Below are 27,207 nucleotides of genomic sequence, written 5' to 3'. Positions count from 1 at the left end.
GACACGGAGCCTCGATGGAGAGATGGTACGGATGAGAACGGAAAGATTATTTTTTCGCCCATTGGCTCAGGGATAGAGGCTATTGACATACAGATGACAACGAATGAGCACATATTTTCAAAGGGCAAGGATCTGCACGTGTTCAAGTTCAACCGTGGGACGTGTCACGGCCGTGACGGCCGTGGGTCCACGGTCTCCGACGGCAAATTCCGTGACCGTCCCCGTGCCGTCGACCTTCAGGCTCAAGCGCTAGCGGCACGGACGACGTAGCCGTGCCACGGTGCCGTTGTGCCGTGACCACGGGTACGGTGCTCAGCCCTAGTTCATCGACCACCACCAAGCGCCCGACAGGGCGTGTGAAGTTTTCGCTAATTGCCGAGCAGACCGCACTGCCTCTGAACTCTAGTCAAGACTATCTTGAGAGTGAGCCCTCCTGCGACGCTAGGGATCAGGTATTCAAGCTGTCGAGCAGTCCTCCATTGAGCACCCCTTCTTTTTAACTTAAATTATGAGGCATTCGACGGCGCAGTCTTCAATCGTCATTGGTATTACTCTCTCCTTCATAAAGGGATCTTTTTTGGCAGCAGCCTCGTCTCATGCAGCGCACAGTCTTCCCCCGTGCCGATTCTCAGAGTACTCTGCCACGGGAATCCCTCGCCCACGCGATGCATCAACGTCCCGTAAACCGAGCTTCGTCATCTTGTGCGCGTGCGCGACAGTCTTGAACTGCCTTAACATGCTGATATTCTCTTGCCCGCGGAAGTGCTTGAGGTATGCGTCCTCAACGGTGAAGTTGATGGTAAACACGGAGGCGGTGATCTTGTGGTTGCAGACGAAGCTGTCGACGAGGCCGGGTGCGGAGGTGGGCTTGAGAGCCAGTGTTTATGCGATGGGTCAGCGACGAACCCGTGAACGAAAGTTGGACGGTACCACAGAAGCAGGTTTCCGCTGCCTCATCCTCTGCGGACCAGCCGTCTCTCGCAAGTCCAGCGAGAGTAACAACGAGAAAAGTGGCAATGTATTTCTTTCAGTAGCGGCGATGCTGTAATACGGGGTATTGGCTCGTTTATGAATGAACGACTCGCGTCAATTCAACAAATTCCAGTTCAGTCTGATAAATAAAATCAGGGGCGCAGTACAAAGACAACAAAAGCTACGATGGGGGAATCGCTATAGCGAGTCTCCTCGGTATGTACGGCGACTACTGGAGTCGCGTGCACACCAAAGTTGAGCTATGTACGAGCCTTCTTTGTAGGCCTGTCATCAGCATCAGCATCTGAGTTGCATCCTCGCTTCCTCCATTCTGGCATGTCGTAGTGGATACGGCAGACGTGGCCGGATATTTCCCCGTACGTGAACTCCTGCCCGCAAAATATCCCAGTCTTGGGGTCTCTCAAGCAGCACTTCAGCTTCTTGCCGCGGGCTTGACTGCTGTTTAGCTCCTGCCCTTTCTGCTGGCTCCGCTCGTCTCCTTTGTCTTTCTCGCCCTTCTCACACCGGTCCCGGTCTGTGTTTAGCGCCTCCTTGGACCCCCTCGCCTTCTTCGACCCTGACTTCCCGTGCGGGCCCAGTCTGAGGTTCTTCTCCGGGTGATACACGTTCGCCAACGGAGTGCGTTTATGTACAAGCAGGTGCGCGTACACCGTCCTTCGCATGTCGCCATTTCTCCAGACGTTTTGCTGATAATCATGCCGACACACTTCTCCGTTGGGTCCGACCCAGCAGCAGTCTCTGACGAATATCTGCAGCTCCCCAGTCTCTGGGTGTATGACATAAGGCGCAGGTAAGCGTTCGTCGATGTCAACGCGGAAATTCGACATGTAGTCCTGCTGCGTCGGAGGGGCTGGTGTGGTCGACGGCGCGCAAGACCCCGCAGGCCGAGATGTTGACGGGAAGGAGGAAGAATAGTAGGGTGAGGACGCCGTAGCCGCGCTTGGGGATGTCGGCGCGATTGTCATGGGAGTATGCGTGCTCGACGGGTGGGTGGGAAGACGCGAGGGGCCGGCGCTCGCCTGTGTCTGCCCATGCCCGTAGTGGACCTCTTGGCGTTGGAAGTCGAGCAGAGGAACGTTCGCGGCGGCAGCTTGCGTGCGACGAGAGGACGCCTGGGTCCTGAGACGTGAGCGCGAGGGAAGCTTCGCGACAGGTCGTGGGTGATCGCTAGGACCTTGCTCGGTGTTGGATGCGATCGCCTTGCCCTTGCCCTTCGCAGACTGCGGCAGTGCGGAAACAGGGCTCGACGACGTCGATGGTATGAAGATGAGATCGCTCTGAGCGTCGCGCGAGGACAGGATGGCGTTGCCAGCCGGGGCTGCGCTGCGAGCATGGACGAACGGAGGAGTTATGTAGCTCGATAGGTCCGAAGGCGCGCGGTGGTGGTGCAAAGGGTCGGTGGGTAAGAAGATGCCCGCGCTAGTAGCTCGACCGAATCCTGCGTGCGCAGTCTGCATTCCAGATGATAAAAAGACTTGGTGCGCGTGCATGTTATCCCAGAGTTGTTGGTGGGACTCGTATCGAGATCCGAAAACCGTCTGGCCGCTGCCGCGCTGGGCGCCCAAAAACGGTAGAGTGCCGCTCGCATCGTACGCGCCGAAAGGTAGTTCCTCTTCCGTGAAGGAGTAGGGCGATCGAAGCGAGGTGGAAAGTGCAGACGAGACGTCGGCGTAACGCTCAGGCTGAGTCGTCGTCCATACATCTGGGTTGGCCGGCAGATCCGACAAGGATATGTCGAGGTTATGGAATGGCGCGACGCTCCCCGCATCTTGTCCCTCACGGTGCGTACCCGTGTTGAGGACATTGGCGGTGTTCAATGCATCCTGAGTGGCGTCGGCGACGTCGGCGACGCCGTGACCGGCAATGGCCGGTTGTATGGCTCTGCGAAACGGTCAGATGATTTACATGATGCTCACAATGGACTTGCCTGATAGCGTTGTCGTTCTCAGTCCCGATACAGTTGACCGAAAGGTCCGCGCAGTTTGCACGAGCAGTGTACTCTGCATTGGAATGCTGATGGTGCGTGTTTGACGCGTTGTCAATGACGAGCTGAGTGCGGGAGGTCTCCGAAAGCGTCGCAATGAATGCTGAGTGCGCCGCCGTACTCGGGGAGGATGGCGGGAGGGTGGGTTGCAAGCTATTGTCCTGGGGTATCGAAGAGGGCAACTGGCCACCTTGGATCGCTGGGACCCACTCGCCGTCGTCATCTTCGCCTTCTGCATCCGCATCCTCATCCTCGTCCGGATTCAAGCCCTTGACCTCGCCATCGTTCTTCGAAGCGTCGCTCGTCTTGACCTCGTCCGCATCGAGGGGAAGATGCATGCTTGTGTAGGTAGGCGTGCTCTGCTCAGATGCGGACGTGCTGGAAGACAGGACATTTGGGGGTGAGTCGACCGCGGTGGACGATGGCGTGGGGTGTTGTTGGTACGATGGCGAGCTCGGCGGGGTGAACAAAGGGTCGGCGAAGTGTCGCTCGTCTTCCTTGGCGTAGAAGCCTCCAGCGTCTTGGTGAGCTCTGACGCTGCGGGAACAGTCAGGAGGACATCGGTGGCAGAGGGTATTAGCACACACCATTCACCGCGGACAACCATCTTCAGTATGTCGAGCTCGGCGCTCTACTTATGCCCTGGTCGGTGGATGCGTACGGCGAGAGCGAGGAACGAAGACCGAAAAGTCGGTCGCGATGGAGTCTGAAGAAGGACGGAAAGGGATGACCACGCGAATAAAACCCCGCCGTGTTGAGCATTGTTTACCATCATCATTTACCGATTTCGCTCATTCACGTTCTTGCGCCCGGCAGATCGCGTTCAAACTTGGCACACATATTCTACAATATTATCAGCATCAGAGTGTTACTTGCACGAAAGGGAAAACATACTCAGTCATCTTATATGTACGGTCGCAGAATACGCGGGACTTGCCGAACAATGAGCTCGGACCAGCCGTCACACGTTCCCCTTTATCCGCAGACACCCCCATGAGGCGTGCAATTTGTGCGGGGGTCTTCACACTAGAAAATCAGGGTACCATTATTTCCGATGAGCGAAAGATGCCCATATTCATGATTACGCCTAAAGGTGGGGTTAGCATCGGATGCATTCGCCGGAGGACGAGAACGCACTGCTTACGACCGCACACAACATCCTCCGACACCTTGCAATCTGCCCGAGCACAGCCCGCGAGCGCAGAAAGACGTCCTAGCATCAAAAGGGAGGAGTGGCGGTGCGCAGAGAGGGCGCCCTGAGCCCTTGATTACGGAGTCGCATTGTATAACGTCCGCCTTTCTTGATGCATCGTCGTGTCTGTGACCGTCTTACCAGCTTTTCAGGCCGAGCCTCGGCCCTTCGCACCGTCGCCAATCTTCCGCACTATCCCGGTCTTGGATCTTGCGCATATGCTCGCAGAGGTCCTAAGCACCTGCAGCGCGTTGATCAGCATCTTCTTCTAACGCCCGAAAAATTATGACGGCGAAGGCGGTACACCTCGCAGTCCTACGCCATGACGCCTTTCGCCCGAAGGCCGCCCTGACGAGTGGATCCATGCGCGCAGTGTCCTACGCTTCAGCACATCGTGCGCTTGCCCTTCATACGACGCCTCAGGAGAACTGAACATAACGCCGACGAACGCACTCATCAACGACCACGAAGGTGGTCCTTCACTCGACGCTTGCCACGGACGTCGGACCTATCGTGCTTGTGAGCGTAGTATTCTACGCTTCGATGAGACGTGCACTTACAAAAACCTTCAGACGCTGCGCCGAGGTAAGTATACGAATAGTTAGCCTGTCAAGCAGCGCCCGACATGCATGGCGGCGACGCCGTGCAACGACCTACTTCTGATGATGAAGCACCTTACGCTCAAGTACCGCATTCATAATCGGGAGAACATACACGGCCGTCAGCCAGGTCTTTCTCTTCGCATCCTTAAGATAGCGATCTTACCCCACAACTCGACTGACAAGATACCCAAATGATTTACATACAACCAAGTATATTTACATTCAGCAAAACGGTACAGGCGTGTCACCTACCTACGTAGCGATAGTCCAGTCGCCGAGCCGCCATCTTCACCGCGCCATGTACCTGTCCCTGCAAACCACAGCCCACTTTACCTTCTATAACCACAAGCCAACTCGCCTGGGAGACGGACAGTCAGGTCCGCCAAGAGGAGTGGCGCCGAAGTCGCATGTATGAGCACCGAGATCATTCGTTCGTTCAACGAACGGTCATCCCCCCGCCGAGCCCGACGAGAGTGCCACAGAGCCCGACGAGAGTGCCACAGAGCACGGCTGCGAGGCTGCAAATAGCAGAGCTCGCGCGTTCTGCCGTAGAGACGACCGCGCCGAGGTCGACGCTGATACCGTCTTCGGACGGCAGGCGCCGAAGTACATGACACTGCCCATAGCAAGAGCTGAAGGGCATCGACCAAGACAGCGGTTGGTGCACTTGATAGCGTTGATGACCTACCCAAGGGTCAGAGGCAGAAGACCGCGAACTTGCACAAGACTCGTCCCCGGGAGCAACATCGAAAGGGGTCGAAATCTGAAAGAACTGATGAGCGCGCGACGGCCGTGAACGGGTACTCACCTTCGTTGTACACGTCCCCAGCGCACAGGAAGAGACAGTAGACGATAAGGACGAGCATAGAGAATTGAAGCTGGCGTTGGACTGGATGTCGACCCTGCCGATGGATCGTCAGCCGGAGGAGCTCACGCAGAAGGTACTTTAGCGTGACATACCCTTTGCGAGCGCGACTCAGTGCAGTTTTGGACGCGGATAGAATCGCTAATCGCTACATAGAGCGGATCGGAAACAATATCCGCAAAGCCATGAGAACGCGAACCTTCCACAGAGTCATGCACACGAACGTCGGCAAAAGAGGACATGTTATGGGTCACGTTGATCAGCACGCGACTTCAAGACGTGAAACTCACCTCAAGCTCTCCTTGACCTACAGCTGAGACACCATGGCACATGTAGGTCGCGCAAGCCGTGGCTGGCGAGCCTTTGGATTTCTGCATCTGTTCGCCCAGGTTCACCTCCGCCTAAGACGCGACGCCACAAAATCCACGTGGGCGCAAGGCGAGGAAAGCGACGATGTCCTCGTCGCGGTAGGACGTCGAGGCCGTACCCTCGTCCTCGTCGGCCCGAAGACCAGTGAATAGGGAGCCTGTGCTTCGTGAGTCGAGTGTTCATCTCGCGGAGAGGTGGGGCTCTGACCAGTGCGCATGGCGCGAGGGTAGCCTGCAAGTACGCGTCGCGTACGATCGTGGAGTGTTGAGGACAAGGATGGTGACGCATCGAGCAAGACGCCAGGGCGAATGATGATGTCTTCTCTATGTGTAGATGGTGCGGCTTGACGAGTATCTCGAGGATGGCAGCGAAGTTGATATATGCTGGTGCGATGTTCGGCGGGAATACTGAGGGGGGGGGGGTCAATATGGGAGGATGAGCATAGTTCTCAACGCACCTTCATTGTATACCTCCTCGTCGGGTGCAGGTAAGACGGTATACAGACCCCAAGATGAAATACTTGAAGCGCAAGAGCTTCCTGAACGACAGCTGTCTGCGAAGGGCGAGGGCGCAATATGGGAACAACAGCGACGAACTGCGCGAGGTTGCCTCCGGTGCAGATGATGGGTCGTATGCGCTCTAGCGCCGGAGGCCATGTCGTCCCGAAGGTCTTCGTGTCGATCGTCGGTCCAAGGGAAGGGGAGAGTTTGAAAGTAACCCTTCGCGCGGGAGAGAAACGAGAGAAGCAGAGAAAACGAGTGAAGAAAGCCTCGAGTAGACGCTAGGCGTACATCCCTGGTGCCGCCGCCGTTGCCGCTGTCGTCTACGACGGTGACAACGACGAGAACGGAGAGATCCTGATCCTTGTTTGCCATCCCCGTCTGATTCTAACTTCCCGGTCACATGCAGCCCGCATGACTTTCACGTTTCGGCGATGTTCAACTTGACTTTTCCAGCGGCGGGGCACAGCGAAGGGTCTCGTATGTGCTCATTCAAGGAGATCAGCACACGGAATCTGTACTGCGACTCACCGGGGTGGGCAAACGGCCCCCAAAAGTCACAAGGTCAAGTAGTTGTAATCGGATGAATGTGGTTTCATTCTCGATATACGGTATATAGCTGCTACGAATAAGCTGTAAGGAGGTCATGTATGTATATAGCATAGTTTGCGATACGGCATATGCGCACCTCGAGATGACACTTTGGCGAGTACACCTTGACCTGCTGGTTCAGACATTACTGGCGTCGGCTCTTCATGCGCCCCTCGCCTTGTGCTTGTATAGGTTGGATATCGGTCCGACAGGCCTATAGCTAGAAATTTGTCAATCTGAATGTGTTCATTGTCGGGTGAACGTACTAGGATGGACGGCTCGGGCGTGGCACTCCACAAGTTCTTGACGATAGCCAGCCTTCCGAGTTCGAAACGATGAGTCCATTCAACAGAGAGTCGAGCTGCGCATAGCAGGCTCGATGGTCATGAGAGAGACAGAACTTTGTACGACTGCCTTCGTCGACGGATGGTGGGGTCTTCCATGGTCCAGGTCAACAACTGTTGAATGCGCGCATGATATCCAACTGACTTGGTTGGAGATTCTTTGATACGTTGGTATCGGGCGAGATCGTTGCTAGAAGGCTCAAGGAGACTTCATGTGGGCGTATGCGCAGAACCAGGGGGTAGCAATGACAGTAGGAAGCAAGGCAGCAAATAAACGAACTCCCACGATCTCAGGTAGCGGTGCCGATCTCATGGTCTATTGAACGAGGATTCTTGACTATGTTCGGCGGGCTTGCAACAGTATCCGAATGCACATGGACACACGCGCGGAGTCTCACACCGTGTCGAGCGAATGATACGGCCGTGAATTAGATATATTGTACAAAGCTATTAGACGGCGTGCACTACAGGAGGCAGAATCGAGCGAGTACATGTGCTATGCCCCTTTGACGCTCGTCTTATGCAAGCTAAGCCATAGCCGGCGCGACCTTCTTCGCTGAGCGCTGCACCGACGCGCGCTCCAGAGATCCGGACCTGGTCTTGCGCTTGGAGGAGCGCGAGGCGGAGGGCACACGAGGGGCGGCGGGCTCGCGAGGAGCGGAGTGCACGCGAGGCACTGGCTGAGCGCTCTTCGATCCACCAGCTGCTGAACTCGGTGCTCCAGTTGGCGGCTTCGGCGCCGCCGTCAGTGGCTTTGAGGTTCCAGTCCAAGTCGGTGGCAAAGGGCGATTGGGGGCGCCAGACGTCGCGGACTGCTGCGCGCCGCTTCGCGCGTACTGCGCGGCAAAGGAATAATAGCTGGAGGTCATGGTGGCCGGCGGTGTGTACGTGAATGTGGGCATCTGGCGCGCGGGAAGAGGACCAGGCTGAGGGGTTGGCACAGTGCGGTAGTAGCTAGAGCCGCCGTGCTGGGTACGTGGGGTTGGCGGAGGGTATACAGGAGGATTGCCACCACGTTGGCTCTGCGCTTGAGCGTTCCCGGCGACACCTGGCGCTGCCGTCGGGGCACTGGGCGCTTTCGCCGTAGCGGTTCCAGCGGCCACCTTGCCACGGGCCTGCTCCTCGAAGAAGCGCACGAGCACGGCCTGGCGATCCTTAGGACTGAGTCCCGGCAGGCCGGCCTCGATCCACTCGAGCGTCTTCTTGTCGATAACGCCCGCGGGATCGTGACTGCCATTGGAGGACCTGCGTTCTTTGCATGCTGCGGTGGAGGGTCTGAGGTTCATCTTTTTAGTTGAGCCGAGTGCCTTTGTTGCTGAACAAAGCGCGTCAACGACGGCGACAGAGTGGCGGGCTGAACACACACCTTAGGATATGGATGTGCTCGTCCTGATGCACGACCTACGTTGCTCCAAAGCGCCTAAAACTGCTGAGAGGCGGCGCAAGCGAGGAGGCTTGAGCTCAGAGGTGGTGATGAAAGTGCAAAGCAGAGGAAGAAGACGCGACCTGGCAGTCAGTGGCGCGTTGCCGTCACGTGATCATGTTGAATTATCGTCTTGATGCGCGTCCCTCCTGTGCGGTAGTCGCCTTGAATGATATGAGCGAGCATTGGACCTGTTTGCGGAGAATCAAGTCGCTGACAGCGCATGATTGAAATGGTTGTAGATACGAATTTTGAAGAATCCGATTGTTCTCCGAGCCGTTCGGCGTCATCGCTCCGCCGTTGTTCCTAATCATTATGGCAATCGTGGCATTGAATGAACTACTGAGCTAAGATCTGCGCGAGCGAGGCGTAGACTCTCGCCCTGTAATGTACATATTAGCACGTAAACTCGGTCAATATCTGTGCAGAGCTTACATGGAAGACTAGACTCCCACCGAGCGCCAAAGCTCGGTGACTGTCCTGATCGAGTCTTGGAGACGCGCACCGCAGTCTATCTCACCTCTGAGCGACCCAGATGAGCGTCGACCGCCCGAGACCCCTTACGTCCCTTTGCTGGCACGGTGCAGATAGCCCTCCAGACTTGCCACGCACTCAGAGAGCATGACCGCGCTCAGATGATGACTACACGTCTCTCCTATAGATCATATCTGTGCAAGTCCTCCTTCGAGAGACATCACTCAACGAGATTACCAGTCAAGTTCGTCATGAGTCGAAGCACGCCAGACGGGTGCGGATGAAGGCAAAGGAAGTATATTCGCGGGCTAGATAGTATGTCTACGCACCTAGCTACGCAAAGCTGCACCGACACCTACCACCTGAACATCCCTCCGTACCGTCCGACATCATCTCTCCTCCGGCAATGGAATCGAACTCGCGAGCGGAACGTTACCCACGTGGCGAGCGCGGAGGCTAACGGTCGACGTCGACGGCGGAGCCTAATTAGCCTCCGCGGAGGACAGTACAAGGGTTGTCGAGGGAGAGTGAGCGGGAGCCGTCCGTATTTGATGTGCGGAGAGGGAAAGTCTGCAAGTGATAGGCAGCGTCGTACCACAGCCGATCACTGAGGCGGTGGGGGAATTGAGGAGGGATGGGTCATTGAGGGGAACATCGGTGACATGGTCTGTCGAGCTTCAACCGTAGTTGGTGTCGCTCGGCAACTGAAGAGGGAAGAGGGAATAGAGGTGTGTCTCCTACACCGCAATGCTCCGGCGCAGCTCGTCAGCGCCTAAGCATCGACGATGAGTACGTCACGTACCTTGATCTTGTTCCCGAGGTAGGGCGCAAGCGCCGTGGGGTTCCCATGCTGAGCTACTCAGGCCGCCATTGAAGGACCTTTCTGGAGATCTGAGACTAAGTCGAGAGACCGATGCGTTGCCATGTATGTACGCCAAGCAAAAGACTGGAGGAGCAAGCTAGATATCGCACACGTCAGAAGGAAGACGATGTGGTCGTGGTTTCTTTGAGCGCTGACGATGGCCAGTATACATGCTTGTCGCCGCGAAGACACTGGCAAAGAGATGAACAACGAGCATGCCGAGCTTCCGTCAGTGATGCTGTTTGCTTGCCTGGAGCTTCCGCGGAGGTCCGAGGGCGAGGAAAGCCAAGTGGCCTTTGCCTCATCGCACAGCCATCATAGTAAAGAGTGGATTCTCAGATTAATACAACGACTATGGTATTACAATGCAAGTCCTATGGCGACCTTCACGATCGACTGCAGCCTTAGTCCTCTCCGCCCAGCGCCAACTCCTGCTTGCTTAAGACCGAAGGGGTCAAACGACGCACCTGCCCCTCAACCCAAGCCGGCGCGCTCTTATCCGTGTACACCTTCAATCCAAGCACCAGCGGAACCTCATCCGAGTAAATGTCTACCGGTGGATTGGAAGTCCGCTCCTGACCTGGCGCGATGGAGTCTGCGTCCGAATCGTCCGGAGGAGGCGGGGGCGCTTGCGGGATCTCTTCCGTGTGCGTAGTCGTCGTCTCGATGGTCTCACCAGAGCTGGTCTTGGTGATGGTGGTCGTCTTGGTGCTGACGACAACTGGAGGAGGCGGCTTCGTTGCTTTCTCCTCGAGAGTGGCTATGTCTTGCCCTGCGAGTATGTCTTCGAGAATGACGAGGCTCCTGACGCTGAAGTGCAATGTAAGCCACTATTTTATCCACATGGATTGCGCGCACTCGCCTAGGGGTGTAATCTTCACACAAGGTTCGCGTCAGACAATGTTGTTCAGGTAGGAGTTGACCGCACTCACTACTCGCCAGCGCGAAGCTCTTCTCCCGCTCCGCAATCACCTTCGACAACTTCCCTGGCTCCCAGCTGTCCACGTTGTCCTTGATGTAAGTCTATTGTTCGTTAGCCTCTTTTCGCCTCACGCTGTGTAGGCGACTCGCCTTGCCGCGCGAGAGCATCCTATCCGCGCGAGCCTGAGAGGAGTAGCGATATCATCAGCAATGGACAACTGTCAGTAGGAAAGCGAGTGGACACTCACATGCACGACATACTCGCCCTCATCGAGCTCCGTCTCCAAGCTAACGCTCTTCTTCCAGGACGACGAGTGCACCGAGCGGCCGATGCACTTCTTTGAGCCCTGCACGTCGGTCAGTCTCTTACTACCCATTGAAGAGTTTTGTTCGCGTCTTCTCAGAAGTCGAGGTCGCTAGGAAGCTCACCCTCTTATACAGCTTGAAGTCGATATTCCACTCGTAACATCCACGCAGGTCCATCCAGTATCGTTCGTTGACGCGGGAGAGGACGATGACGGCGCGGGTCTTGGCGGGAATGGTGATGGTGACTGCGAAGGAGAGGTCAGTAAGTTGATGAGGGTGACGAAGAGAAAATACGACGGTCGAGTCTTGACCAGAGCGTTACCACTCACACGACACATCACCATACGAAGACGTCCACGGCGATGGCGTGGACGTCAAGAAGACCCAATGTGACGCCATGACCCATCGCGAGTCGAATAGTAGCGTCCTATCCATGCGTCCAAAGAATTCGAGGAAGTCTTTGTCTGCAAGACGGTTCAGTACATCGCTCCTGCATTCGATTGGGACGGCGTCGGGAGCGCGATCTCGGCATCCCCACAGTAGATTGTCCTACTCACACTCCATTACAAACCGCCCATCGTCCCCAAAGCTATGCTTCAGCACCGGCAAGATCCCGAGCCACTCCTGCGTCCACTCCCTCGACCCGTTCGACCAGGGCCCAGCCCAGCCACCGCTTCCCCCGGAGACGCCGCCGCCGCCGCCCCACGGGTTGCGCAGGACAAGGAAGCGCTTGCCGCGCGCCTCGACGGCGCGGAGGACGGAGTAGGAGTGGAAGGCTAAGAGGCCGGTGGATTTGAGGGCGGTGTTGGGTGCGAGATTTGCATCTAAGTTGACATCGAGAAAATATTTTTAGGTCGAGGTCTGGGAAATGAAAATCGACATACTCTGGACGAAGTTGCTCGCATTCGACTGACCGTCTGCGAAGGAGCATGCGAATAAGCGATCCTTGTTGGCGCGGAGGAGCTCGTGCGTCCAGAAGTGGTCGGGGTCGAGGATGTCCTTGATCTGCACGATACCAGCGACGCCGCTGAGATGTCGTACGTGAGTAAGGGCTTTCGGATGCTGCGACGGAATCGCGGGACGAAGAGCGAGCACTCACCCAGTCAGATCCTCCACCGCCTCGCCGTCCCATCCTGCAACCAGCGACGCATAGTCGCCGTGCAGCTTCGCGTACGCTTTCTCGAGGAGCGGGACCCAGGTCTCGCCTTGTTGACCAGAGCGGGCGAAGTAGAGAGTACCTCCGCCTGTATATTAAGGTCAGGACGATATAACGGATTTGAGAGTGGTGAACAGCGCACCTTTCCTTGCTGACCGATTGTATGTCTCGAGGTCGTTGTGGTAGAGTGCCTTCTCGGCGGCCGTCAGGTCTTCGAACTTGGGAATGCAGGTGTACAGCAGGCTGCGAACCCGATGAGTGCCGCTCTAGAGATATTTGCAAGCGGAGCTTACTCGTCGATGATGACCGGCATCCACGCATTGTCCCTGAAGATAATGAAGCCATAAATCCCGACCGCTTCGTCGCGCTGCCACGCATGTCCAATCAGCCTCGCCTCTCCCTTTCAACATCAGCCGCGCTACTCACCTCCACACAAAACCTGTCCACCAGCCCCTCCATCGCCGCGCACGTCGACAGCGCAGACAAGAACCAGCAGTTCCCCAGCGCCTCGCTCTGGATGATATCGCCCGAGTTCGGTCCCGCGTCGGAGAAGAAGCGCGGCTGGTCGAAGATCTGGGTAACGCGCTGGACGTCGGAGGGCTTGAAAGGTGGGTCAGGACGAGTGCAGCCGTGAAGGCAGCGCTGGCGGTCTTCCTCGAGGTCGAAGTCGAGGTCGCTTGAGTCGGGTTAGCAGGCAAGTGGATGCGCGAGTGGAAGGAGATGGGAGTGGAGGAAGACGATGCGAGGCGAAAGGCGATGTGCTTACCGGAATCTCCTGTTCCCTGCGCGACATTCCGCGGCGAGCTCGCGGACGCGCCTGCGGCAGTCCTCTCGGGCCCTGGCAAGCTCGGCGGTGACGAGTTGACCTGCTTGATTGTCCGCGGACTCGCTGGCCAGTGGTCGCTCCGTTATTGTTCGAGTCTCCGTGACGTGGGTCTCGGCACTGAAGACGCGCGTCAGATGCGGAAGGCACAGTGGGTCCAGCAGGAAATGTGGCGCACACAATAGTCTCCGCAACTTGCTGACAATCAGGGCCCGCCTCGTCCCCTGCCGCCTTGGTCGAGGTATTGTCTCGCGGCATAATATCCGAGTAAGCCTCCTCAGACGCATTCCTACTATGTCCGACTCAGTGCTGTATCTAGTGTACTCGCAAAAGCTATTCACGTACCCAACCACCACTGCTGCGTGCCGCAGGTGCCCTGCCTCCTGCAGTATATCCGCGGGAGTCGACGCGCCATCGTATCCATGGCTGTTGTCCAGCCGCGAGGCTGACGCAAGCTCCGGCTGCCTTAATGCGGGCTGCACTTCCCCGATCGAGTCAATTGGGTGCCCGATGGAGGCAATCGCGTCCTTCGTCGACTCAATAGCGCCCTGCATTGAGTCCGTCGCGTCCTTGACTGTGTGCACCGCGTCCGCGGGTGATAGGGTTTGCGTGCTAGGGCGCCCACCGTCCGAGGAAGACGGCGGGTCTGATGCCCGGGACGCAGTTGGCGGATTCGGGGCTTTGTGGACGGACTCGGTCGGTGCGACTGCTGCGGGTCGGGATGTGGGTGAGTCCGGGAGGGCAGGCGCTGGAGAGGGCGTACGCGTGGGTGACGGGGCACGAGTAGTTGTTGGCGCACAAGGAGATGACACATCGGTATCGTGGCGAGGGGATGGGATGTCCGTCGAGTGTCGAGCGAGGGACACTACAGAAGACCGTCGCGAAGATGACGAGGGAGTGGGTTTGGCATCCAGTTTCTTCGTGTCTGCGTTGCTTAATCTAGGAGATGGTCTCAAGGAGCGAAAGGCAGGATGGACAGAATACGCACGATCTCGTCTCCGACAAGCGGTTGGCTCGCGGGTAGAATATGTCAAAGACTCCCATTGTGATATGCCCTCAGTCGAGGATCGAGGCGCAAGAGCTTGTTGGTACTGGGGATTGTCGCGTCGACGATACTGGTTGGAGAGAAAGGATTGCTGTAACGCGCAGTGGGCGCTCGAGCTGCCTCTTATAAGGACCAGGCGCACAGTTATATGGCACCGCGGGCGCTCAAGCTGGCAGTGCGCCCCGTGAGGACCCTCCATTTATTTCCCAAAAAAGCTGTTAACTTAGTGGCGCTCTCTCCGGTGATAAGCAACGCCCTCGTGGGGCTGAAAGCACCCTCAAGGAGATGAGCACAGCCTTTCTGTAGGTGCGGTTGGACCGCAAACACCTTATAAGGAAAGCGCAGGTTCCTATTGCGGAACAATGAATATGGGCCTGTGTGGGCGTAAGCTGTTTGTGGGCGCATGGAAGAGCCTACTTGAGGAAGTTGGGGAAGCTATCGGGTTACATGGCCAATAAGAGCAGAAGAAGCAGACTCACATATTTCATTTCCGGGTGCTAGCCCAATCGCGGGTGTAGAGCCAATCGCATGTGGTGGGCCCTTCGCGGGTGCAGCACATGAGTACAATTTCGCTGAGTGTGAGTCATATTAGGGCGAGGGGTGCTGTCTTGCACGGTCCAGCAGTGGCGCCATGTCTTCGTGAATGTGGACTTGTCGCTGTGAGTGTTTACTTGGTGTGGTGGCCCGCGGCGCCCATACGTGCACGCACAGTTCAGTGCAGTGTAGCGGCCCGATTTTCCAACTTTAGGATTTTCACGGGGACGATGTAGCATGTGTCCGGCGGATGAGGCTGTGGCCGTACCCATGAGCGCTCTAACAGGAGAGCAGAGCGCCCTTACCTCCCGTAGCGCAGTCAGATCATAGCCAGAGGCGAGTGGCGGTGTTAGCAAGCAACGTGCACACGGAACTTGCCGATCTTTGCTCACGCATGGCCACGTGATCTGCCACACCACCAACCGTGACCACTGTGACCGCCGTGATGATGCTTCAGTCAATGAGACGTAGAACTGGAAGGATTGTGGAGCCAACGGGGCGCAGGAAGACATTGCGCGCAATTTACACGGGCTACTATGGCACGAACGCCTTTGTTGCCTTACCTGCTTGCTCTTGGCAGTAGGGTTACGAGAGCAAAGCAACTACGCACTAGAGTCACGTCCCTACCGATTCCAGCTCGACGTAGCCCCATGAGAGGCTCATATCCAATTTTATTCTGCTCTGAAGTAGCACGGCCCTTGATATTGCCTTGCTGTTACTCTGCCAATCTGACTGGCCAATCCTCGGTCAAAGGGCATGCACGTCAAACAAAAAAGAAGTTTTATCGTCGCCAGAATGTTGGGGATCGGGAAAGAGAGGCTGTGGAGGAATAGGCAAGAGGATTCAAGCCATGCCACCGGAGCTGGCGATCCGATTGGCAAACGCGATCACATGATGGCCACGTTGCATTAGTCGTTATTTACGAAATGAAATCGGCCATCCACCTGACTTGCTCCCAACCATCATTCTGTTCTGGGTCGCCACACATTCCTCACGACACGCACTCTTGGATATATACTCTGTGTCTTCAAGCGCTCTAGGTAGCTTCATCGCGAATTTGCATCGAGGACCGATTCTAACCTCTTCTTGACGAACACAGGCCATCCTCCCCCTTGTAATCCTCTGTACCGTGCCGCTGAAATGGACTCCAATGCCGTGCATGGCTCTTCAACTCCGTCTGGATCTCTTAAACCCTCGGATCCTCCCTGTCCAATGCTTCGCACACAGTTCACTGTGGATAAAGATGTCGTCGCTCGCCTGGACGACACTTCCGTTGAAATCAAAGGCATCGTCTCCAGGCTCTTTCCCGACGAGACCCTGCCTGCTGCAAATTTGCTGAAGGTAATCCGCCCTTTGGTTGGCGTGCTCTATAGCAAGCGCCTCCGAAGATGGCCAAAGTACCCGACTCTATCCCCCGAACTCGACGTTGCTAGCCAGGCCCGCGATACCGCGCAGTTCCTCAACGCGATCGCTTACCGCTGCTCTCTACTCTTCAATGACCCAGAGAAGACTCGCACACGCCGCAGGTGGGCTGTTGCCGAGAGTATCAGGACGCTCGTCGACGGAGACGAAGTACAGGCCATCGGCATCGTCCTGCATGCACCCGACAGAGTACCGGGGCGCTGGGCAGATGTTCTCTGTGATGTGCAGGTCGCGGCGGAGGCCGAATCCATGTGCGATGCTATCGAAAGACTGCACAGCGGCGCGGCGAGCGTGTTCTTCGCTCAGGAGACTCGCATGTACCATGTCGGCATCGCCTTCGCGGGAGACCTGTTCCAGCTCGCGTACTACGATCGCGCTGGCTGCGTCCTCTCTGGCACACATAACGTTCACGAGAACCCGGGGGTTCTCATCCGCGCCGTCATTGGTCTTTCCCTGCTTGACGAATCCTATGTCGGCAAGGACACGTCAATAACGGTGCGCGATAGGCGAGCGTTTGTGACCGTCGGCGGCGTAGAGTACGAGATCGTCGAGCTGCTAGCAGCTGGTGGTGACATCCTCGGCAAAGGGACGGTATGCTGGCGCTGCTGCCGGCCTAGTAGCAGTGAGAACTACGTGATCAAGAACACTTGGACGGTGCTAGGCCAGCTGCGCAAGCCCGAAGGCGAGTTTCTCAGGAAGGCGGCTAGGGTCGAAGGGGTGCCAAATCTCGTCTGTGAGGAGAAGGTCTTGCGCCGCAATGGTCTTCCGCAGAACACCCTATGGCTGCGAGACACCCTGCAGGGATCGGAACGTCTGGCAATCCTCAAGAACCACCTCCAGATGGAGCTGCGTCGCCTTGTGCTGCAGCCTTGCGGCCGTCCCTTGGTAGATTTCCAGGACAAGGACGAACTCCTCACCGGGTTCAACGATTCCATCATGAGTAAGCACGTTTGCGGTACAGGCGTCGGGATAAGGCGAACTCACGATCTCAAAAGCCCACTATCAACTATACGAACTCTGCATCCTGCACTGCGATATCAGCGACAACAACATCATGCTGCGGACTCGCGAACATCCCTCGAGCAGCCGAGGGCTCCTCATCGATCTGGATAGTGCTGATGAGGTCGATTCGCTCACCGGGCTGGCGAATGTAAACTTCGGCATGGTAAGATATAGTTTGCCCTCAGGCCCACAAAATAGACCGCTCACACCCGCCCAGGGCACCGTCCCCTTCGTCGCAAGCGACATTTTGCGCCCACACGGCTCCAACGGGCGCGCGCCGTGGCACGACCTAGAGTCCTTCCTCCACGTTCTCATGTACATCTGCGCGACATGCTCCGGCCCATCCGACACACCCCGCACGAATTTCGACCTAGAGAGCTCTCCCATGGGCCCGTGGCTCACCGGCGACTACGTGCGAAAGAAGGAGATCATGTTCGACTACGACGAGAGTGCCTTCCGCTCGTTCGTGGATTCGGTGTTCGACCCGTACTTCGACGACCTTAAGGACCTCGTCTGCGACCTGCGTGCGGTCACGCGGACCCGGAGCGGTCACTTCACCGTCATGGACGTCTTCGACAAGCACATGAGGCTCCGGGCGAACGCACGCGCGAAAGCGGCGGCTGTTCAGCAGAAGGATGGCACTCCCCCTGCGGGGCCTTCGGCGCGCAAAAAGCGGAGGCACAGCTCTCGCCCGGACCCGCCGTCATCGAATGCGCAAGAGGGAGAGGGCGTGACAGACGCAAGAGCGACGTCGTCATCGGCAACCTCCTCGTCTTCATCCTCGAGCTCGAGCTCGAACGCGAGCGACGACTCATCGCATGCAAGCGACGACACCGACCACACGCTGGTCAGCTCGCGGTCGGGATCGGAGAAGTTGACCGCGGATGATACGAAGGACGGCTTGGAAGATAGTTTGGAAGATGGCTCAAAGAGGGCCAAGGCGTTCACCCCGCGGAGGTCCCAGCGCGTGAAGCGTCAACGAGTCAGATGATCCATTATACATGTACGGTATATATTCTTACACTACGATACTATTGAGCAACTCCCCATTCGAAGCGCGCGGAAGGGACCGGAAGAGAGCGTTAATTTCTTCTTCGCAAGTCTTCCCGACGACGAAAGGGCCATTGAGAGCCATAGGGGATCCAAGAGCCGGGGCGCTGTCGGGCAGAGGGTGCGCGTAAGGCGTGCGCGGATCCAGAGGAATGAGTGGCGTGTGATGAGCGACGCCGCCGAGCGGATGAGAGGTCGACAGATCGGGGCCCGTCGACAGGATATCACGCGTCGGATGATGGGCCACGCGCAATGGTTCTTCAGCATGAGCGTCCTCAGAGATAGCTTTCGCCGTGTGCCAGGAAGCGAAAGGATTGACCCAGCAAATATCAGAGTAGTCGACGTCGCCGGCAGCGCTCGCTGGCGAGGCAGAGTGCTTGTGTGGTGACGGCATCGCGGGCTGCGGGTCGCTCGCTAGCGCCGCGAAATTCTGATAGCTCGCTGGCGTCACGCAACGACGGTTGATTTCTGCTACGCTCGGGGTATGCGCCGTATACACGTGAGATCTAGTTGCGAGTCCTTGAGGATACATGTCGCCCTCGATGTTCCAGCCAGCGTCATAGTCTCCCGCCCGCCCGTCGGATGCTGTACGAAGGTCGACGAAGTCCGCATTGAAGTCGTAAGATGTATCCCAAGAGGGAGATGGAGTGGCCATCCTGCGCAAAGCTACCAAGCCGTTAGGTGAGTATCACACACGCAAAAATTCCCATGATATGCACGCACCTTTTGACCTTGATCCTAGACCTACGAAACAGGAAGACACGTCAGAGACTGGTTAGAGGCGTAAAGTGGGGAAGGCAAGACGGCCACCGGCGTCAAGGATCGAGGCCGCTTATAAACGTGTTTGTTCAGGCCACTGGCATCTTTGAGAGTGGCGGTGGCCAAGCCTCAAAGGACAGCGGAGAATAAGAAGCGCCTGCGAAGGCACAAAGCCATTGAGAGGCTTGCTTTGGGGCTGGGCGATATCTTCCGATGGTCTGAACGGCGCGTAGGTCAGTACTCACAAGTCAGGCGCACAAGGGAGGCTTGGACTCGTAGGTTTTGTTCGAACGGATGGTGCGGGGAATGTGAAAGAGTCACAAAGTATGACGAACGCACTTGAGTGGCAAATCACATATCTTTGAAAGACCTTCCCTAGCTTCGCGTCGACCTCAAAGCGACAATGAGTTCGAAGCGCGTCTGGTATTCGGTGATTTCCTGATTGAGAAGCCCATCCGGACTAGTTGGCCGAAGCAGTCAAAGAGCGCACATGAGTATCTAATAATGCGCGTCATGGTATCTCTCCATAGCTTCTTTGAACACCCACAAACGGAGTCCAGGTCCTCGAATCCCATCCCGCACCGGACCTTCGCATCCTCGCCCAGTTCTAACGCGGTGGGAACAGCCTGGAGTGCTGTCTGCCTATGGAGCAGGGCGTGCTCGCGGATCGCCTCCTTCTGCCTCACCTATTCACCTAAGTCACCTTCCTGAAGACATTCCTTCCGAATCGTACTCGTAGCCGCAGCGCGTGTCGTCTGAATCATTGCAGGTATAGTGGCGACTAGAGTTCGGTATAAAACTCCTCGAGGCCGATGTATGTAAGTAACATGTAACTAGTTACTTACAGCTGTAAGTAACGATGTTATTAACTCCCATGTTACTAACATGAAGTTACATGTAAGAAACTGGTGTGTTACATGGTATATAACCCTTTTAGTTGTCATTCAGGCTCTACAAGCGTTGTTAGCCGCTCTGGTGACACTGTACCGCCCCCGACGCCTATAATCCAGAGCTCGGATTCACCGCAATTGATGATCTACTGAAATTTCGAGAGCGCCAGCAGTATATAATCTTCACATACCAAATCACTGCCGATTTGACCTGGTATATTGTAGTCAGACTCGATATGCTGCTCTTCTGCTAAGGTCGCAGACAACAGCGCCCGAAGACGAGCGGCGCGCGACTATAGGTAGTCAATCTCGGGCTAACAAGTCCCATTTGGCTAGCATGCAGCAAGGCAAGTCGGGCCGCTCGGGCACCTCCCCCCACACAATCTCTGCTACTCAACATTCTGTAATCATACCTCGTCGTGGTGGAGCTCCCAGTGTCATGGAAGTCGAGGAGCAGCCTGCCGCGGGAATTGCCGAGTCATGTCACATGGGAGTCACGGTTCGGATTCCGACAGGCCGACGCGTCGCGGGCACGGATTCCGATCTCGTCTCCCATGTTACTTCGGGAGCGCTGACCACTCACGTCGCCAGGGAGTTTTTGACAGTTTCTAACATGGCCTCCCAGGCCCTCATGTAAGTAACAGTTATTAACACGTTACTAACACGTGTTTTATACATGTGTTATTAACATCACAGTTACTTACCGAACTCTAGTGGCGACTCTTCTTGTTGGCGATGTCATGGATTCGAGCGGTGTTCAACTTGCGCTTTTGGGGGATGGAGTAGCGACCCGTACATTGCCCTCGACCGTCCATTCAGGCGAGGTGGTGTATGAGGACGACATGCTGGGTAATATCGTAAACGTCGCCCTTACGAGCAGGCGCGCGGGCTTTTGTCAACGCGTACCTGCTAGGCTCGGACACCCTGGCTGGTCAGAAGGCAACGCCGAGTCGCCAGCGACGGCGAGGGGTGAGTCTCTGGACTTCGGCATCAGGAAGCGCGCAATGTCCTCGTCCGTGCTCGCGGTCCACGCTTAGAGCCCTCGTGCTCGACGAGCAATCGGGAACGGATCCTTCCTTCAGCTTTTCCATTCTGTTTCCGCCTCGCTTTGGTCATCAGGCCAGTCTGAATCGTGCGGGTGCTTGAGTAGTCCCATACGATGCTCGAGAGGCCCGTGTCGCGGACGCCTGGCGATGTCGCGTCGCGGATGCTTCACCAGCCCGCGTTGAAGCCGACAAGGTCTGCCCAGAAGCGAGAACCGTTTCCTTCTTCCTGCTAGGATATTTCAATTGCGTAAGCTTGGCGGGCAAGAGGATGGCATGATCCGCACCTTCAATCCCGCTCTCGAGGATATGGACTGATACAGTATGTGTGCCAGACCCGACTTTAAGATTTGGCTTGAGATACAGAAAGTGTCTCAAGATATTGAAGGTGTCGCGACAGAAGCAGAGGGATGTACAAGAGCGAGGCGACCGTCGTGACTCAGCGAGAACTTGAAGAGCCGCGTGCGAGGACCGAAACGACGTCGAGCCTGCCTACTTCGGCCTCCGCGCAGTCCTCTTGAATTATCTCTCACTACGGGATTCGTGGGAGACGTAGCTAGATATCTGGGAGTACGAGGAGTGTTCAAGACCGACATTGACGATGCTCTGACCTGTGGCGACAACTGTTGACAACGAGGCGTCGAAGAATGGGCAAAGCTCTCCGTTCGTACAGGGCCAAGTTATGTAGTTAGCAAATTTGCTTCGCTCTCAAAACAATAGATGTCGGTTGGTGCAGCTCTGGTAGTACAGCAATGGGTGCAAGAGTGAAGACGGCGCTGTAAATGAAAGGCTCGGCCTTATCGGGCCGTATCCCGACGGGCTGAAAATTAGCGCCCGGCGCTTATTCCGGCGTTATTCTCCATCACCATGTTGAAATCCGCATACCCGTTGGCCAGTGGCTCTCCTACCTGCGCTCTTGCGACCTACTCTGCCTTTGAATACCATCCAATGCATGCAACGATTCTGAATGCCTTCGCCCTCAATTTCCCATGAGCTTCCCGTACGGGCGCTTGCCGAGCTCTGAGTCGCATACGCCTCGAGCACATGTACGAGGGACTCAGCAGGAGGGATCCTTGCTTCCCTCGGAGATCTGGACCATGTCTCTCCCGCAAAGGAAACAGGGCGGGCGCGCCCGCCCCGCCATCAGAAATTCCCCGAACGATCGGTGGCGCCTGGTCGCTCAGGGTCGCCCCCGGTCGCTTAGGGTCGCCTTCGGTCGCGTTGGCAAGTCAGAATTCTGACGCGTCGCGCCTCGTTGCCCTTCGATACCGTCGGGTGGCGGTGCGCCCCGCCGCCTCCTGACTCGGATATATAAGCGCCCTCTCCATCTTCTCCCTCCTTCGTACTGACGGCCCCCTTTTCACGCCCCACGAACACCCAACCTCACGAGATACCGTCATGATCAGTGCTGTATATATCTTCTCTCCTATCGTACTCACGACGGTCTTCCTCTTCGCGGCGTGCCACTTCCGGACGTCCTTGTTCTCTAATGACTGCATGTGCTTCCTGAGGATGCGTCCGAGGGTACGATGAGCGAATGCGTTATCGCGCACGGCCAGCTGGTTCTCATACGGTGAGGCGTACGGCCAGTGCAGACTGATTCGTGAGTCCTCTGACGAGTTTCCAGAATATGAACGCTTTCGAGCTCGTAATCTACGACCGCTTTCGCCAGATAATTCACCTTTGTCCTCTTGCAAAGATTTGACATTGCATTGGTAGGTCCGCAAGCTCTCGGCCGTTGCGTAGAGCTCACTACGCCTTCAGCTTCAATCATCGACATAGCGCAACATCCCCTAATAACAAGCGTCTTCGCCTTCATACTTCGGTTCATCGGCGCAGAGTCGGATACTATAGTAGCTCATCCTCCGCTCGAGCGGCGCGCGGAGAGGACTTCGTGGATGATGTAGAGGGTGGATCTGGGTGTTGAGCTTTGAGGCTAGGCTCGGAGCATGTTGGGGCGAACCCGAAGCCGACATCTCGAGTCCCGGAGCGGCAGCGAGTCGATTCCTGTATACATCTACTATGAATTGCTGCTAATGAATCCTCTCGCTGTCCAATCATCTGCCCCCCATCGAGTTACACGTGGAACAAAAAGCGTTGTAAGGGTCCGAGCATGATCAGGTATATACTCGAGTACATGTCTTGCGACGTGCGGTAAGGTAAACAAGCACACTCAACGACCTTTGTACATCTCATAATGCGTATACGCCTGACAAGGCATCCATACTTCACCTGCCTGCCGCAGACGAACCTCGATCTCGAGCCCACGTACAGCATTGAATTCCGTCTTGCAACCCATCCGCCCTCGGGCGCGCATCTGGCTGGACCTCTGGACAAGTCGCGCGCCTGTGCTGCGGGGTCAGTCGGTGACCGGCTTCTTGTATGTCGGTCATTGAAAGACGTTAGCGCCGTAATCGTGACCGCAACGGGTGCCATCGGGTTTCTTTCAGAGTCAGTACCGAGACTTGCTGACCAGTAGAGGTATGGCCCTCGTCCCAATCAGGTCCTTCCTCCGAGGACAAGCTACTGAGAGACGAGACAGACGAGAAGGAGTGGTGCTCAGGATCTGCGGGCATTGAGAGCACGGGCGCTCCCGAGGAGTCTGGCGATATGGTACGGACAACACCCGCGGCTTCGACCTGCGACGCCGCTTCATCGCTGGAGTTGCCCGGCGCATCGACGTCACACCTCGCGCAAGACTGCTGTATGAGGTATACATCGTAGCCCTTCTCAACCGCCTCCGAAGGGCTCATGATGCGGAAGACGGTCGGGTCTGAGGGATGGGCCGCCAAGACCATGTCGGGAGGCAGGCGGAGAACCCTAGCCTGAACGCTCGCTGCCTTGCTGAGAGACGACGGTGTCTCATCCTCGTCCAGTCCCACCACAGGAGTCGGATAGTCGGCGTCCTCGGGGCCCTTTATGCGTACTTGCTTCACGGCGATGTGATCATTAACGTCAGCCTTGCGCTTGGGAGCACGAGTGGCGGCCCATGGGTCGTCGCAGAATGGCGGGATGCGCTGGGTCAGAGAGCAGCCTGAGGCGAAATTATTTGCGTCAGCTGGAGGTGGCAGGTAGGTACCAGCATCGTCAGGCGTGAACGCAGAGTAGCAACTGGCGGCATTGCTGCTGTAGTCGATGCGCTCATCACTTGCGCGAGGTGGTACGCCAGTAGATACATGCTCCGAGGCAGAATGACCAGGTATTATGGCCCGCGACGCCTCGTCTACGCCAATGCGGTCAGAGCCTCCGCCGAAAGGGAATGATTCAAAAGGCGCAGTCCTGACCAGAGGCGTGACACCAGCTTGAGGCGTACTCCAAGCCGGATAGAAGAGCCCGAAGACACCAGGAGGGTCTTTCTCCTGCCAGGGCATGGGTAGTTGGAGGTGATCATAGGTATCTGTAGCGCGAGGAGGCTGCCAGGGCGCGAAAAAAGCCAGCGGGGGCGTACGCACGCTTGACCGCAGAAGTGGCGCGCGGTGAATGGCAGCGACACCAGATTGCGCAAGCACAGCGAATGGCTCGTGGAAGGTTGGCGGACTGTTGACCGTATGAGAAACCAGGCGCGATGGTCCTCGCGTATGATCGTCCGCGATGCCCTCTTGGACGTCAGAATGGATAGCGTGCTCAGGGTCGAATGGGTTGACCCAGCCAGAATCGTGGTAGTCGGCGTCGAGGTCGCTGACAGCGGCAGCGCTCGCTGTGGTCATATTGCTGAGCTACGAGGAGCACCAGGTCAGTATTGCGCGTAGGCGAGTGGCAGACCGCACACACCATCGAGCTGAGCCCCCGAAGAGTCTAAACAGATTTAGAAACGGGCGCCCACGATGCTTCGAGGCGTGATCTCGAAGCGAAGAGATACGATCGGAGAAGGACTGAATTGGACTGATGCTCAGGTGCGACGCGACGGTCGAGAGCAAAAGGTGGAGTTGTCACTTCGTTCTAAAAGGCTTATAGCCCGGCTCGGTCAGGCCATTGCGCAATCGCATCTTCCACCCGTCATCCTCACGGCGTGGCGAAGTCGTACAAAGGGACTGCAAAGAATGATCAGCGCCTTCGAGTGACACCCTATCACGAACATGGCTTTTACACGCCAGGAAGTCTTTCAGTGGCCAGCGAGGCGTACTGCATGTTCGCCGCAATTAAACTACTGACCCGCGAAGGATAGGCCACCTTTTGCGCCCTCGGCCTTGTCTGCGTACCCGCTGGAGTCAAGTCAGCGCGATGAGCAGTACTCATAAGCTTGGCACTCGCACCGGAACAATTTGCACGAAGGCCCAACCTCGTCAGCTATTGAACTGAAGCACCGTGACCGGTACCAATTAGGTGCTCGCATGAGCCTCTTCACGCACCGTTACATCCTTCCCAGAAGCCAGCAATGACAGGAAAAGTCCACAACAGCGTGCTATTGATCAGTATGAAGATGCAGCAGTAGCAATGAGACAAAAGGAGTGTACAGTGGGATAGCAGCAGTATAGTCCGTTGTGTGCGCCGACGCGCGACGAAGCCGGCCCCGCCGCGTCGTCGCGTCATGCCCCGCGTACGTGGGCGCGTCCTCCCCTGGCATCCCCTCCCACCGACTCCCCTCACCCCACCTGAAGAGACGTGGGGTCAGAGTCATCTGACGGTGCAGCCTGCCAGATTCCTTCACCGGCTCAAACCCTCAGCGCAGGCCCTCCTCCTTATCCGTCGGGTGCGCCGCGACGTGGATCGTCTCATCGCTCTGCACCTTCCTGAGCTCCGCGCCATCGGCGTACTTGCTCGGCGCGGACCCGTCGTCGAAGAGGGTCTTCCCCGACTCCGCCGTCGATATCGGCCGTCCGCGCGCGTCGTACTTGGCGTCGTATTTGGGTGGTGCGTCGGCATCGTACCTGCTGGAGGACGAAGGAAGAGCTTAGAAGAGCAGCATGGTAGAGCTTAGAAGACCAGCAGACTCACCCATGCGTATCATACGCCGCCGGCGCGTCGTATGGGTCGTCGTACGCGTCATGCCCGCTGCCGCCCTCGCCGTAGCCTCGCCCGCGCTGGCCGTACATCCGGAAGCCACGCACGCCATCGTCGGCCGCGCGCTGGACATCCATATCGTAGTGGTCGCCATCGTCGAAGGCATCTGGGAGAAAGACGGGTGAGTATGGCAAGAAAGGAAGAGAGGTACAAAAGTATGGGGAGAGGGTAGACAATGATGGGCGGTATGGAAGGGGGGAATGCAGCGCGCTTGCCGGACCGAAGCGATTACTGCCTCTCTCCTCTCCTATAGTCCAGACCAAACGAAGCAGCCACTCACCCCCAGTATCGGCCGCCATATACTCCGCCTTCCTCCTGCTGTTCCTTTGCCGCCACGCCAGGAAGAACCCGCCGATCACGAGCAGCAATGCCGCGCCGACGACAATCGCGCCGATGATCGTGCCCGTGTTGCTGTTCTTCGAGTCGGAGGTGGACGGCTCGGAGGTCTCTTGCGAGGCATCGCCGGCGCGGTGGCTCAATGCCCGCTCGAAGAGGGGGACTGTGCGCTGGATGACGGAGCCCGCTTTCTGCGCGATCGTTCCTATACGAAAGCGGTGGGGGTCTACGACGCCGGAGGCGCGGTCGAGGAGGGCAGGGCTCATGATGGGATGTTGGGGTGGGGGTGGTAGATAGCGAGGTCGTTATGAATGGGTCGGACAGGCTATGATGAGGTCGTGATAGCTTGTGGGGAGCGATTCACTGCAACAACATCCTTGGTCAGCCACCCAGCCCATCTGCTGGCACTACCACCACTCACCGAAGGCCCGAGCACACAAGTTGTCGATTCAGCTACCTCGTAATCTCGTAGATGTGAGGCTGCGCAAGATGTCGCGATACGTCTATAGTTTGTGACGCGTCGAGGCGCGGTGACTGTAGAAGTGAAGGTCGATGGACAAGCAAGACTTCGTAGACTGGAGCAGATAGCAGGGAAGCTTGTGAGTACAAGAAAAGACTCGTAACCGCTCGCGGGGGCCGGGGATGGTGGTGGGAAGAGAGCGACGTGATCAACAAAGGGATCCCGCGAGCGGGCGCGCTCGCTGCGCGCCGCGGCCCGGG

General features: G+C 57.0%; 12 protein-coding genes across 12 annotated transcripts; 2 read left to right on the top strand and 10 right to left on the bottom strand.

The window, feature by feature from the left end:
- Positions 1–1,232: 1,232 nt before the first annotated feature.
- On the bottom strand, positions 1,233–3,584 carry SCHCODRAFT_02686174 (uncharacterized protein; the record flags this gene model as incomplete). The annotated part of the gene is made up of 3 exons (XM_003032430.3): positions 1,233–2,872; positions 2,910–3,514; positions 3,565–3,584. The coding sequence occupies 3 exons, from the start codon at positions 3,582–3,584 to the stop codon at positions 1,233–1,235; spliced, it is 2,265 nt and encodes a 754-aa protein (XP_003032476.2).
- A 1,383-nt stretch (positions 3,585–4,967) lies between these two features.
- Positions 4,968–5,850, bottom strand: SCHCODRAFT_01037821 (uncharacterized protein). Its single transcript, XM_003032429.2, has 2 exons — positions 5,732–5,850; positions 4,968–5,673 (listed from the first exon to the last, which is right to left on the bottom strand). Exon 2 carries the CDS (start codon positions 5,412–5,414, stop codon positions 5,208–5,210), a length of 207 nt encoding a protein of 68 aa, XP_003032475.1. The 5' UTR covers positions 5,415–5,673; positions 5,732–5,850; the 3' UTR covers positions 4,968–5,207.
- Positions 5,208–5,890, bottom strand: SCHCODRAFT_01347807 (uncharacterized protein). The gene is made up of 2 exons (XM_050341483.1): positions 5,732–5,890; positions 5,208–5,673 (listed from the first exon to the last, which is right to left on the bottom strand). The coding sequence occupies exons 1-2, from the start codon at positions 5,876–5,878 to the stop codon at positions 5,467–5,469; spliced, it is 354 nt and encodes a 117-aa protein (XP_050200872.1). The 5' UTR covers positions 5,879–5,890; the 3' UTR covers positions 5,208–5,466.
- A 100-nt stretch (positions 5,891–5,990) lies between these two features.
- Positions 5,991–6,832, bottom strand: SCHCODRAFT_02212202 (uncharacterized protein). The gene is made up of 3 exons (XM_050342085.1): positions 6,463–6,832; positions 6,213–6,412; positions 5,991–6,162 (listed from the first exon to the last, which is right to left on the bottom strand). Exons 1-3 carry the CDS (start codon positions 6,659–6,661, stop codon positions 6,028–6,030), a joined length of 534 nt encoding a protein of 177 aa, XP_050200871.1. The 5' UTR covers positions 6,662–6,832; the 3' UTR covers positions 5,991–6,027.
- Positions 6,833–7,967: 1,135 nt separating this feature from the next.
- Positions 7,968–9,055, bottom strand: SCHCODRAFT_02686172 (uncharacterized protein; the record flags this gene model as incomplete). Its single annotated transcript, XM_003032428.2, has 2 exons — positions 8,807–9,055; positions 7,968–8,755 (listed from the first exon to the last, which is right to left on the bottom strand). Exon 2 carries the CDS (start codon positions 8,724–8,726, stop codon positions 7,968–7,970), a length of 759 nt encoding a protein of 252 aa, XP_003032474.1. The 5' UTR covers positions 8,727–8,755; positions 8,807–9,055.
- A 1,459-nt stretch (positions 9,056–10,514) lies between these two features.
- Positions 10,515–11,481, bottom strand: SCHCODRAFT_02212174 (uncharacterized protein). Its single transcript, XM_050342084.1, has 4 exons — positions 11,271–11,481; positions 11,132–11,222; positions 11,062–11,074; positions 10,515–11,009 (listed from the first exon to the last, which is right to left on the bottom strand). The coding sequence occupies exons 1-4, from the start codon at positions 11,286–11,288 to the stop codon at positions 10,604–10,606; spliced, it is 528 nt and encodes a 175-aa protein (XP_050200870.1). The 5' UTR covers positions 11,289–11,481; the 3' UTR covers positions 10,515–10,603.
- SCHCODRAFT_053608 (cysteine proteinase) lies at positions 11,342–13,692 on the bottom strand (the record flags this gene model as incomplete). The annotated part of the gene is made up of 10 exons (XM_003032427.1): positions 11,342–11,467; positions 11,550–11,671; positions 11,756–11,890; positions 11,984–12,250; positions 12,341–12,453; positions 12,526–12,670; positions 12,725–12,825; positions 12,876–12,949; positions 13,009–13,258; positions 13,349–13,692. The coding sequence occupies 10 exons, from the start codon at positions 13,690–13,692 to the stop codon at positions 11,342–11,344; spliced, it is 1,677 nt and encodes a 558-aa protein (XP_003032473.1).
- Positions 13,693–16,124: 2,432 nt separating this feature from the next.
- On the top strand, positions 16,125–16,652 carry SCHCODRAFT_02495519 (uncharacterized protein; the record flags this gene model as incomplete). The annotated part of the gene is made up of 1 exon (XM_050343024.1): positions 16,125–16,652. A coding segment is annotated over one exon (528 nt), but the record flags the coding sequence as incomplete, so codon positions are not given.
- A 3-nt stretch (positions 16,653–16,655) lies between these two features.
- On the top strand, positions 16,656–18,399 carry SCHCODRAFT_02494863 (uncharacterized protein; the record flags this gene model as incomplete). Its single annotated transcript, XM_003033034.2, has 3 exons — positions 16,656–17,346; positions 17,402–17,571; positions 17,626–18,399. 3 exons carry the CDS (start codon positions 16,656–16,658, stop codon positions 18,397–18,399), a joined length of 1,635 nt encoding a protein of 544 aa, XP_003033080.2.
- A 27-nt stretch (positions 18,400–18,426) lies between these two features.
- On the bottom strand, positions 18,427–19,113 carry SCHCODRAFT_02496989 (uncharacterized protein; the record flags this gene model as incomplete). Its single annotated transcript, XM_003032426.2, has 1 exon — positions 18,427–19,113. One exon carries the CDS (start codon positions 19,111–19,113, stop codon positions 18,427–18,429), a length of 687 nt encoding a protein of 228 aa, XP_003032472.1.
- Positions 19,114–23,135: 4,022 nt separating this feature from the next.
- SCHCODRAFT_02534537 (uncharacterized protein) lies at positions 23,136–24,929 on the bottom strand. Its single transcript, XM_003032425.3, has 2 exons — positions 24,922–24,929; positions 23,136–24,866 (listed from the first exon to the last, which is right to left on the bottom strand). The coding sequence occupies exons 1-2, from the start codon at positions 24,922–24,924 to the stop codon at positions 23,553–23,555; spliced, it is 1,317 nt and encodes a 438-aa protein (XP_003032471.2). The 5' UTR covers positions 24,925–24,929; the 3' UTR covers positions 23,136–23,552.
- A 603-nt stretch (positions 24,930–25,532) lies between these two features.
- Positions 25,533–27,143, bottom strand: SCHCODRAFT_02617289 (uncharacterized protein). The gene is made up of 4 exons (XM_050344800.1): positions 26,909–27,143; positions 26,432–26,850; positions 26,086–26,257; positions 25,533–26,021 (listed from the first exon to the last, which is right to left on the bottom strand). Exons 2-4 carry the CDS (start codon positions 26,751–26,753, stop codon positions 25,811–25,813), a joined length of 705 nt encoding a protein of 234 aa, XP_050200868.1. The 5' UTR covers positions 26,754–26,850; positions 26,909–27,143; the 3' UTR covers positions 25,533–25,810.
- Positions 27,144–27,207: the final 64 nt, after the last annotated feature.

The sequence above is a fragment of the Schizophyllum commune genome (assembly GCF_000143185.2).
Source record: "Schizophyllum commune H4-8 unplaced genomic scaffold SCHCOscaffold_4, whole genome shotgun sequence".
Taxonomy (NCBI): Eukaryota; Fungi; Basidiomycota; class Agaricomycetes; order Agaricales; family Schizophyllaceae; genus Schizophyllum; species Schizophyllum commune.
Note: the sequence above shows the minus strand (reverse complement) of the source record. Positions and strands in the feature narration are given on the sequence as shown.